At 37.9% G+C, this 12,598-nt stretch overlaps 1 protein-coding gene across 1 annotated transcript; it reads right to left on the reverse strand.

The window, feature by feature from the left end:
- Positions 1-476: 476 nt before the first annotated feature.
- Positions 477-3,991, reverse strand: LOC109072184 (extracellular calcium-sensing receptor-like). Its single transcript, XM_042755642.1, has 6 exons — positions 3,754-3,991; positions 3,123-3,414; positions 2,138-2,965; positions 1,774-2,001; positions 1,486-1,609; positions 477-1,399 (listed from the first exon to the last, which is right to left on the reverse strand). The coding sequence occupies exons 1-6, from the start codon at positions 3,972-3,974 to the stop codon at positions 486-488; spliced, it is 2,607 nt and encodes an 868-aa protein (XP_042611576.1). The 5' UTR covers positions 3,975-3,991; the 3' UTR covers positions 477-485.
- Positions 3,992-12,598: the final 8,607 nt, after the last annotated feature.

The raw sequence follows: 12,598 nt of genomic DNA on the forward strand, positions 1-12,598 counted from the left end.
TCCACCGGAATGCAGTGTTATTACGTTTTAATTAAATATTATAAAAAGAAACATGCATGGATGGATTTTTACAATAAGATCAACACCTTACATTTAGAAAATAGAAAGAAATAGATTAGAATATACTTAGAAATAGACAGAAATAGATATTATGCTTACTTTTAATAAAGCAGTAATACAGGGAATAGGACCAGTGTGTTTTTTCTTGGACCACTGTGTTTTTCCTCTCTGTCTTTACATCGCACAATTTCCATATTACTGTAAATAATATGACTGTAACAATATCAGCATAATTAAGATATCTAAATGAAAATAATATAATAATGGGAACACAAGACATCTCTTGGTTTGGAAATTTCTTCAGTGTGTGTGTGCGTGTGTGCATGTCAAAAGTGTTGTGAGAAAAATATTTGTTAAAATAAATTATATTGATTTTTGGCAGATTATATAATCAATGTGTCTGTGCATGGTTGACAACAGTAAAGTTATTTATTTTGTGTTTCTCTTCCCATAATGGCTTTTTTAGTGTTTCTCTCTGGGTGTAAAAGGATGATGTAGCACTTTGGTGCAAATATGGCCAACAGTAATCCAAAACTTGAAGCCAGGATGGCAAATATCTCAACAGCAACTGCATATTTCCCTGGTGAGCTCACATATGCTGGAACAAATGCAATCCACACAGCACAGAAGATCAGCATACTAAAAGTGATGAACTTGGCTTCATTAAAATTATCTGGAAGATTTCTGGCAAGAAAGGCTAACAGGAAGCTTACTGCTGCCAAAAGTCCAATGTATCCCAGAAGCATTGAAAAACCAGCCACTGAGCCTATAGCACATTCATATACTATTTTAGAGCGGATATACTGGTTGTTTTTATGAGGTGTTGGAGAGGCAGTTGATAGCCAGACTGCACATATAACAATCTGGAGTGCTGTTAGGACCAGAACAGTGCATTTTTGTTGAGCAGCTTCAAACCATTTCATTGCTCCTTTGCCCTCTGGTCGAGATGACTTGAACACGGCTATTACCACCATAGTCTTAACCAGGATGCTGGAGATGCACAGGACAAAGCTTATACCAAATACAGCATGTCTTAACTGACACGTCCACAATTGTGGCTGGCCAATAAACAGCAGCACACACAGGAAACACAGTTTGAGTGATAACAGCAGCAGGAAGCTGAGCTCTGAATTGTTGGCACGTACTATGGGAGTTTTACGGTGATAAGCAAAGACAACCAACACAACAGCACAAAAGCATAAGCCAAGCAAGGAAGCAGTGGTCAGAGAGATGCCCAGAGGATCCTCATAGGATAGAAACTCCACTTCTTTGGGGACACACTGATCCTTATCTGGATTTGACCAGAACTCATCTTTACATGCTGTGCACTCAATAGCATCTTTGAGTAAGAAAAAGACAGAAGGTGAGACTTTAAAGAGGAAATTACTATCAAAATGTATACAAATAGTAACAATAATCTCTCACTTGTTGTATTAGAAATCTCTCCATCTCCACATGGCAAGCAGTCAAAACAGCAGAAAGGAAGGCCCTTTTTTGTGGCTCGTCGGGTTCCTGGGGGGCAGCTCTCACTGCAGACAGATCGTGGGGGCTGAAAGTGACATCCACTGCTATCAGTCATGAGTTTTTCATCTCTCGTGTGTAATGATAAGCTTGGCATTTCTATTAAATTATTCAAATTTTTCATGTCGTTGATTTAAGTAGTATTTTGACTATATCTAAAAATTATGAAATTTTACATTCAAAGTTCATTACTTTTTTAATCTCAAAGTTCCAGTATATTAAATCCTCATCCAGCATGAGGACCATTCCTGTTTCTGCTCCTTCACTTACTACACCAATCTTGTGGAACCATATTGCTCCATCAGAGCTTGGCTGCCAATTTAACACATCATAGATGGCCAGAGCATCTCCATTTTTATCAAATGACACATGATCCCCAAAGCCTGTGGTGAAGTTAACCTTCTGTAGGTAGTGAACCAGCTGTGAATTTTGTAGATAGGACAGATGATATACATTTATCTGAAATTTGAATTAATATAGAGCACACATTTTGCTGTTCTACATTCAGCTCTTCTATATGCCTCGAGAGAATCTACACTATACCTGTGGCTCTTACCTGCCAAGGTTTTAGATTTGACATGTTGGCACAGCTGTTCCCACTGAACGGTCCTCTCCCTTTCTCACACTGCATCAGGTCATGTAGTGCATGTGCCAGGGCATAAACTGCCTTATACACATTGTACGATGCCCTCAATCCTGAGACATCAGTGTATGGTGTTTTTGTTATGCTCAGATCTTCCTGTCCTGTACACACCTTTTTCAATTGCTTTCCATCTTTCTCTTTACTCTCAATTTCAAAACTGCACCCAAACATGTTCTCCCAGAAGATCCTCAGCATATTATTTCTTTGATCAGTGTTGGGACGAAGATGTAACAAAAAGTCCTGAAGCCCCTGGATCTCTCCACGCCTGATAGCAATGGCCAGTGTGCCCCCCAAGAATGGCTGAAAACGTGGTGTGCGAAACATAGGTGAAGTGGCCCAAGATTCACTTGCAATCCACTGCCTACCTGTCATGTTCTGCAATACCACCTCTTCCATCAAAGGTATCAATAAAGATGAAGGGGAAAAAACAACCAGCACTCTAGCTGTAGAGGCCTGAATCACTCCCATTATGCGTTGAATATCTATGGGGTTGTTAACATTGGGTAGTATTTCAGAAAAAGCAACACAATGTCCAAATAGTTGCATTTCCTTATGGAAGGACTGAGCAGCGTAGATGCCATAGTCATTATTACTGTAAAGCAGACCAACCCAGATCCATCCAAAATGTCTCAAGATCTGAACCATAGCCCGTACCTGAAAGGCATCACTGGGGATTGTTCTGAAGAAAGAGGGGTACTTTTTCCTGTCACTCAAACATGAGCAGGTGGCATAGAAGCTAATCTAATTAGGACAAATGGAAAACAGACACAGAGCGAAAGATAAGGGGAAGATGATTTTTTTTATCAGTTCTAAAACCACTGTTTTAGCTTCTTTAGAGATAATTAATATTTTAGAGATAGTTTCCACGTGAATATTTTGGAAAGTCTTTTTTTCATACCATAGGCAGTCGAAACAGCCCCAGGACACTGGAAATTGCAATAGAATGAGTAGAACCTGGATCACCTATGATTCCAATCACCGGTGGTGGGCCTTTGCAGTTGAGGTCAGAGACGGTCTCTTCTGTCCCACTAACCAGAGCTGTAGCACCACGGAATGCCACTCCAAGCCTTAAACAGTTGTCATAGATTTGGTAACCAAGCGTGATGTTAGGCAGCAGGTTTGGATTGTTATTAATCTCATTGATAGCAAAAACCATTGTTTGTGCCTGCTGGAAGCTTGTCATATAGAAGCTGGAGAAGACAATACAAATGAAATTACATAATTAACTCCAGTAATACTAAATGTAACAGTAAAAGTAGAAAAAATTATAAGATTAACTGAACTTCATAACCAACTATTAGCTTTTTGTAAGATCATGTTTTTGGACTTTAAGATTTTTTATTTATTTTTAAATTTAAAAAAAAAAGTTAAAATATGCAGTGAATAATTCCAGTCATGTAACCATTTAATCATGTATAAAACTGGTTGCTTAGACTAAATTATCATTGATAACTTATAGTGTACATTCAGTCGTAAAAAAAAAAAAACAAACAAACAAAAAACCTTCTGTTGGTGTGGTCTAGACTCACAGCTCACAGTGTGGTAGTTTTGGCTCCATTCTGAAACTCAGCTCTGGAAATGCTTTGAGGTACTGAACCTCAAACAAACCACCAATGAGAAAGTCTCCATCCTTGTACATCCCATTTAGTGTAAAGTGTCCCTGTAGCTTACAGGTACCTGAACTGGCCATCAAAGCTACAGAGATATAGTTGCATGACAGGAACAAACAAACATACAGAATTAACCACATCCCTCTATATCTTCACACTTCACTCAGCTCACTGATTTATCATCAAGATTGTGTATGACACTTTTTTTTATAAAGCAGGCGGTGCCACCGGCCTCTCTGGAAATGATGTCATTTTTGCTATTTGGGGTACTCCAACAGGTATGACTATCATTATAAAGCAAAGTATTAACAATATTTTAACTAATTTAAGATATGTTAATAATAATAATAGTATTTATCTTATCCCAAGGCCTCCCTTATACAAATGCTGTACTAATATGAGCTAAACTGAAAGATAAGAGTTTTTGTGATTTTGTCTCTTTTAGACTGAAACCTCAAAAATGTATGGTCACAAAATTAAAAACAACAAAATATGATTAACAAATACACAACCAAGCTCATATTCAGTAAAAAAAAAATAATAATAATCAATGAACATTTCTTATCAGTTTCTGAAAATTTTTACACTAAATAATTTTGTTAAACCTGCATTTGAAAATTGTCATGATAGTCTTTAATCTGACATTTAGATGGCAGCCATGTGCTTAACTTTATTTTGTGTACTTAACTTTAAGACACATGTGGTCCATCAATAAGACCTGTATAATCCTCCTGTCGTTATTACAGAAGTTGTGAGCATTCCACATTTACTCCATCTTTTTTCCTTAGTAATAATTACTAAGATGTTTATGTGACATGGCACAGGCCATAGGCCAAAATAGTATTACTATAGTAGCCCCTCATTCCACCTGGGTTGATTTTCTGAGACCCCAGGAAACTTCCTCAAAGTGGTACTAGTATTTCAGTGATTGACTTTATTGAAATGTGAATTTTACGTCATTGATTTAAACCTGGAGTTCGAAAGTTTTGCCTCTTTGTCACCATCTCTGTTTGAAAAGCTGCAATTGCAGCTGTCTTTGGAAATACCTTCCTTGCGTGGGTTGAATCTAAGTTTTTTTTTTTTTTTTGTGATCAACTTTTTTTTTAATTGTTTTTATTCAACAAAACAACATCCATTCAAACAAACAAAACAGGGAAGGGGGAGCAACAGACATATATTTTTACAATCTGAAAGAATTGAAAGAAAATTATTTTCTGAAAGAAAATTTCTAAAAGAACAATGTTACTAGGTTTAGCCTTGTTCATTTGTGCTGTTGAACATTCACAAGTCACTATTTTAAGGAGGCTATGAATCCAAAATGTTTTTGCACACATGAGGAGTAAACCAGTTTTGTATTTTTGTCTTCTTTGCAGCTGTAAAACCAGCAAAGAAAATTCTCTTCTTTAATGAACTTATACAGGAGTTAGAATAGTCATTGAGAAGACATAAACATGGATTAGACATGTAATCAATTTGTAGTAAAAAGGATAAAACAGAATTCACATGTGTCCATAGGTTGACAACAATTGGACATTCCCAAAATATGCGGAGAAAAGTACCTGATGATACTGTGTTACAGATATGACAGTTATGTGTCGATTACAGTTTCATTTTAAACCTTTTGTAAGGAGTTATGTATGCTCTATGGATGACTTTGAAATGTATGAGACGATGAGCTACTGTAAATTTTTAGAAGATAAGATTAGATTAGACCACACCCTCTCCCAGTCGACCGATAAGTCAAAATCTGTTAATACACAATTCCATATATGTTTAATAGAAAGAGGCTTTGCAGTGTGATCATTAAGTTTACTCTGTATTAAAGAAACAGATGGCCAACCAGAGGATGGTGTGATCCATTCCTACATAGGATGAGAGAAAATGGGGGATGCCCAGGGAAATCCATAGGCCTTGAGAGCAGAACGTAACTGAAAAAAGACAAAATATGATGATGCTGGTAAACAAAACTTAGTTCTAGTTCTTGAAATGAGCAGAGTTCTTGGTTATCATATAAGTCACCGCATGTGTTTATGCCCAATGTAGACCAAGAGGTCTGGACAAATGGCTGATTTCCACATAAAAAATTAAAGTTGTGCCATAAGGGTGTGTTACAAGATTTGAAAGGTCCCTCCCATCAGACATTGCACCCTTTTCTAGATCCTAATAGAATTGGCCACAACCAGGACAAATTTATATTTATCATTTTTATTTCCTGTGCCAGCAAATAAAATATATTGGTGTCTATGTGGTTTAACCTTGTCAGCTTTGATTACTCTCCATGAAGCTTTAGATTGAGGATCAACCCAAATATGAAGAGCCTTAAATTGAAAGGACAAATAATATAATTCAAAATTTGGAACAGCCAATCCTCCTGAAAGTATAGGACACTGCAACGTGGCAAGTTTTATTATGGGTAGTTTACCATTCGAGATAAACTGGGAAAGTATGGAATTGATCTCCTTAAAGTAACCTGAAGGAGGGGAAAGCGTAAACATAGAAAAAAGAAAATTTAGCTGAGGTAACAAATTCATTTTGATGGTGGAGATTTTGCCTTGAAGAGAGACTTTAAGATTATTCTATCTTTGAGTATCACTTCTGATCTTGACTAAAATATTATTTTAATTGTTTCTGGCTATTTTATGAATGTCGTTATACGCTCACCAGGCACTTTATGAGGTACACCTGTTCAATTGCTTGGTAACACAAACTGCTAATCAGCCAATCACATGGCAGCAACTTAATGCATTTAGGCATCTAGATGTGGTGAAGATGACATTCTTAAGTTCAAACCGAGCATCAGAATGGGGAAGAAAGGGGATTTAAGTGACTTTGATCGTGGAATGGTTGCTGGTGCCAGACAAGCTGGTCTGAGTATTTCAAAAACTGCTGATCTACTGGGATTTTCACGCACAACCATCTCTAGGCTTTACAGAGAATGGTCCGAAAAAGAGAAAATATAGAGTGAGTGGCAGTTGTGTGGACGAAAATGCCTTGTTGATGTCAGAGGTCAGAGGAGAATGGGCAGACTGGTTAGAGATGATAGAAAGGCAACAGTAACTCAAATAACCACTCGTTACAACCAAACTATGCAGAATATCATCTCTGAACGCACAACACGTCGAACCCTGAAGCAGATGTGCTACAGCAGCAGAAGACCACACCGGGTGCCAATCTTGTCAGCTAAGAACAGGAAACGGAGGCTACAATTTGCACAAGCTCACCAAAATTGGACACCAGAAGATCGGAAAAACATTGCCTGGTCTGACGAGTCTTGATTTCTGCTGCGACATTCAAATGGTAGGGTTAGATTTTGGCGTAAAGAACATGAAAGCATGGATCCATCCTGCCTTGTCTCAGTGGTTCAGGCTGGTGGTGGTGTAATGGTGTGGGGGATATATCTTCTTGGCACACTTTGGGCCCCTTAGTACCAATTGAGCATCGTTTAAATGGCACAGCCTACCTGAGTATTGTTGCTGTCCATCCCTTTATGACTAAAGTGTACCCATCTTCTGATGGCTACTTCCAGCAGGATAATGCACCATGTCACAAAGCTCAAATCATCTCAGACTGGTTTCTTGAACATGACAATGAGTTCACTTTACTCAAATGGCCTCCACAGTCACCAGATCTCAATCCAATAGAGCACCTTTGGGATGTTATGGAACGGGAGATTCGCATCATGGATGTGCAGCCAACAAATCTGCAGCAACTGCGTGATGCTATCATGTCAATATAGACCCATATCTCTGAGGAATGTTTCCAACACCTGGTTGAATCTATGCCACAAAGAACTAAGGCAGTTCTGAAGGCAAAAGGGGGTCCAACCTGGTACTAGCAAGGTGTACCTAATAAAGTGGCCAGTGAGTGTATATGGTAATACCCAAATAAATGAAATAATCTTTAATAGGAAAAAATGAGGGGAAAGGAGAGTTAACTTCAACATTGTTAATTGGCATTAAAGCAGTTTTGGTCCAATTTATCTTGTACCCCGATAAACTACTGAAGTGGTTAAATTCCTTAATTATATCAGTTATTGCCATATCAAAATGATCTAAATATAAGATAATGTCATCAGCGTACAACTAAATAATATGATTATGGTCATGAATCTTAGATTTCCTAATGGCTTGTGCTAGTGGTTCAAGGGATATACAAAACAATAAAGGAGAAAATTGACATCCCTGCTTCGTTCCATGCTGTAAAGGGAATGGGGGGTAATATTACCAGTTAAGACCGATGTCTCAGGTGAGTGGTAGAGTGTCTTAATCGTAATCAGAATCAGAATCTGAAAGAGCGTTATTGCCAAGTATGCTTGCATATACAAGGAATTTGTTTAAGTGACATAATCTTCCAGTGCACAGATACAATAACATCACACAGACAAATAAATGAATAAAAGTTTAGATTTCCTGGGGGAAGAAACTGTTCTTGTGCCTGGCTGTCCTGGTATTTGGATGTGAGGGATCCAGAGTGATTTTCTGAGCCCTTTTCCTCACTCTGGATGTATACAGTTCTTGAAGGGTGGGCAGGGGAGCACAATAATCCTTTCAGCAGTCCGAACCGTTCTCTGTAGTCTTCTGATGTCTGATTTTGTAGCTGAACCAAACCAGACAGTTCTTGAAGTGCACAGGACAGACACAATGACAGCTGAGTAGAACTGTTTAACCCTCTGAGGTCTAAGGGGGTTTGGGGGGCCTGGAGAAGTTCTGACATGCCCTGACTTTTGTGCTTTTTTCAGTTGCTTATAAACATATACATGGCTAAAGTCTGAAAACACTGTATTCAGTACAAACTGGGCTACACTAATATGTAAATAGCATGTATGTACATGATTGTGTTTTTTAAAAAAACAACGTTTATGCGTGGTTAGTGAAAAACTAAAATTTTGAAGTCACTGAAATAAGGTCATAAAACACATACAGAACATTTGTTCACAAGACTGTCAAACCTGGAGCATGTAGCCTATAATTTTTGCTTCAAAATGATGTGAAAATCATCTTGTTTACTAACTCACAGAAAACAATAGATTGATTTAAATTTTCTAAGACACTTTTTGTTTACAAAGGGCATATGCAAGTAGGCGTGATTGACCGTGAACATTTGTGTGATTCACAACCGAGAAGACAAAGGTCCGCATAATGAGCCTTTCAGTCAGGTGTGTGACTGAGAGGGAAGTGTTACAATAAATAATGTGAGGACAAAATATGTTTGTAGTTTATTTAGAATATATTTAATTATCCCACAAAATAATTTGAGATTCACTTGCAAGTACAATTTAAACAGTTTATTAGGAACAATCAAAGCAGACTTTCAAAGCTGAATTTTTAGCATCATTACTCCAGTCACATGATCCTTCAGAAATCCTTCTAATATTCTGATTTTCTACTAAAATTTTCTACTAAAAAAAAAACCTTTATTGTTATTATTATTATTAATGTTGAAAAGAGCTGAGAATATTTTCAGTTTTTTTTTTCATAAATTGAAAGAACAGCATTGTTTAAACATTACATTAACATTTATCATATTAATTGTTTTTATTTATCATCACGTGTGTGCTAAATAAAAGTTTTAATTTCTATATATACTGACTCCAAGCTTTTGAATGGTATAGTGTATATTGTTACACTTGGAGTAAGACTGGACTAAGGATGTTGAAAATTTAGCTTTGATCACAGGAATAAATTAAATGTTAAAATATATTTAAATAGAAAGCGGTTCTTTTAATAATTAAAAAAGATATATATTTAAAAAGATATTTCACAATATTAATGCTTTGGCAAATTGGTATTGACTGGTATTGTGTAATGTTGAAAAATATAAAGGAACATCACATAACTAGTATTTCCAAAGTGTATATTGTTTATGTGCAAATAAACTAAATGACAAACTGCATTATTAGTTATTTTGATGGTCACTGATATTAGTAGTACAGAAGAACATTTAGATGATGTGAATGAAACTTCATAATGTCTCACTTGATTATACATTTAGTCAGGAATTATAGTTTGGAAAAAGTCTAACTAGTAAAATGTGTACATGTTATGCGAAAACTAATCAACAATGTGAAACTCAAATCTTCTTCAGAAAAAGGCAACTTAGCAACCCGCAGAGAGGGTGATAGAAAACCAAACAGAAAAGATAGCAGGTGACTTGAATTGGCCTCCTTGGCAGCAGTCTGGGTCTGTAGCGATAGCGGCGACCGACTGCCGGTCTCTCAGAGCAGAGGCGGGTAGCAGGTAGACAGGGATGGATGGTTCTCTCCCAGCAACAGGCAAAACTGGACAGAATACAAAAGTAAAGGCGATACACAGAGAGCAGGAAGGGTTACCAGGCAGGTCTCAACAGGACACGTCTGGACGGGACTAGAGCCGAGACTGAACAGGATAGTTGTCTGCTTCTAGCGAGAAAACTCAAACAAGAATCTGACAAAGGAGGCAGCGAGAACAGAAGGAGAAATAGGAGAGTAATCAGGGGGGAAAAGGGAACAGGTGGGAAGAGAGTAAACGAGGTAGTCAGATAAGATGAAGAACAGCTGGGGAAAGAGAAAGTAACCTAAAACGACCAGCAGAGGGATACAGAGTAAAAAGAACGAACAAGACATGACAAGACATAACACTTACTCATGTTTATGATCTCTGCTGGATAAAGCGCTTCATTATTTTTTCCGAGGAAATCCAAAACTCAAATCCTGAGGTAATCCTCAGCGCATCTTTTTGGGGTGAATTGTCTTATTCCTCTCAGCGCGAAGCAAACAGTAAAATAATAAAAAAAACTTGAAGAACAGTCTCGCTGCTCTGTTTTCTGTGGTATGGGCATTTACACGCTGCAAGCTTCACGTGGAACATTTTAATGTCAATTGCACGTTCATCGTGTGGGCGTGGTCGCATTAGATATAATGAAGGGAGATGTGAAAGACAGACATCGCATTGTTTTCATATGGATTACTTTATCACAGAATATTTGTTTTCGATTGCACTTGCTTAGTTTAAAAATAGACATGTCAAGCTTTCTATAGATATATCTCTCATGTCTCTGTGTTGAGTATTTGCTGAGTTACAGTTTATTTTACTGACACGTTTCTAAATGAAGATCACTGCAGACCAAGGCTGCAGACAGTGCACCTTGTTTGTTTTCTTTATTTTGTAAATGCACAAAGTTTTGTTGTTATTATGTGTGTATACTAATAAAAGTAGAACCTTTACAGATTCAATTGATGTATTGCTCTTATCTGTACGATCAAAACTGAAAGTGTAATTTAAGTTCTTTTCGGGGTTATCATGAGAAGATACCTCAACACGCGTATACGCATAAATCGACTACAGAAGGTTAAGCAGCTCCTGTGGCAGGTTAAACTTCCTCAGCTGGCGAAGGAATTACAACTTTTTCTGGGCCTTTTTAACAATGGAGTCAATGTGATTGTCCCATTTCAAGTCCTGAGAGATGGTGGTTCCCAGGAATCTGAATGACTCCACTGACGCCACAGTTCTATCTATGGTGGTGAGTGGGGGGAGTGCAGGAGGGTTTCTCCTGAAGTCCGCTATCATCTCCACTGTTTTGAGCGTGTTCAGCTCCAGTTTGTTGACTGCACCAGACACCAGCTGCTCAACCTCTTGTCTGTAAGCAGACTCGCCACCGTCCTGGATGAGAATGATGACAGTAGTGTCATCTGAAAACTTGACAGGAGCTTGACAGAGGGGTCTTTAGAGGTGCAGTCGTTGGTGTACACGGAGAAGAGCAGTGGATAGAGAACACATCCCTGAGGGGCACCGGTGTTGGTGGAGCAGCTGTTTGACATGAATTTCCCCAGTCTCACTAGCTGTTGCCTATCTGTCAGAAAGCTGGAGATCCACTGACAGATAGAGCTACGAACAGAGAGCTGCTAAATATCAAATTACAAAACATTTTTATGAGATAACCATTGTGAATTGGGCTAAAGTAAGGCGATAGTTCTGAACACTTGCTAGTTATGTACTTGCTCAAATATATAAAAAAAGTTACAAACTGTATCTTTAATGAAGAAGATGAACTCATTTGAAATGCCAATTTGAATATCTCACATTAAAGGGACCTATTATGCCCCTTTTTACAAGAAGTATAATAAATCTCTGATGTCCCCAAAGTGTGTCCGTATGTTAAGTTTTAGCTCAAAATACCAGATAGATATTTTTCTATAGCTTGTTAAAATTGCCACTTTTAGGGTATGAGCCAAAATATGCCATTTTTTGTGTTTGTCCCGATTGTTTTTGTGTAGGTCGATTATTGTGTGACATTCATGAGAGCTATAGAGAGCAGAGCAGATGGCTCCTTATGCTTTCGAATTGCTCTCGCACCTACTTTGGTGTCTTTTTTGATCAGTGCGCAGCGATGCTTCAAGTCAAACGACTGAACAAACGTGTGCCTATTTGCATCACTTTGATCGTTCCCTGTAGATCTCACCTTCTCACACGCAATCCCATGATTGGTTGATTATGTACAATACCTGCATGTTATTGTAAGGATCATGGACTGTCTTTGTCATGTTTTGCCCCTGTTTCTGTTCCCTTATTTGGTCATGTTCCTGTCCTTATTTTGTTAATTAGTTTGATTATGTTCCATTGATGTAACCTGTGTTCCCCTGATTATCCTCTGTGTTGGATACAATTAAAGTCTCTTTTGATTATCCATGGCTCCGTGTTCCTTCCAGCAGCATAATGTGACAGAAGACCCGAGGACCATGCAAGAGTGTTCCAGCTGTTAGCTAGCACCTCCAGCTACCTGAATCCAG

This window comes from Cyprinus carpio, unplaced genomic scaffold (assembly GCF_018340385.1).
Source record: "Cyprinus carpio isolate SPL01 unplaced genomic scaffold, ASM1834038v1 S000006739, whole genome shotgun sequence".
Classification (NCBI taxonomy): Eukaryota; Metazoa; Chordata; class Actinopteri; order Cypriniformes; family Cyprinidae; genus Cyprinus; species Cyprinus carpio.

Bases quoted from the DNA above. Each gene is read 5' to 3' on its own strand.
- LOC109072184 (XM_042755642.1), bottom strand. From the start codon at position 3,974: ATGTGGTTAATTCTGTATGTTTGTTTGTTCCTGTCATGCAACTATATC. The intron at 2,966-3,122 runs GTATGAAAAAAA...TGTCCTAATTAG, and splicing joins GGCTGTTTCGACTGCCTATG to ATTAGCTTCTATGCCACCTG. The intron at 2,002-2,137 runs GTAAGAGCCACA...CAAAATTCACAG, and splicing joins CAAATCTAAAACCTTGGCAG to CTGGTTCACTACCTACAGAA.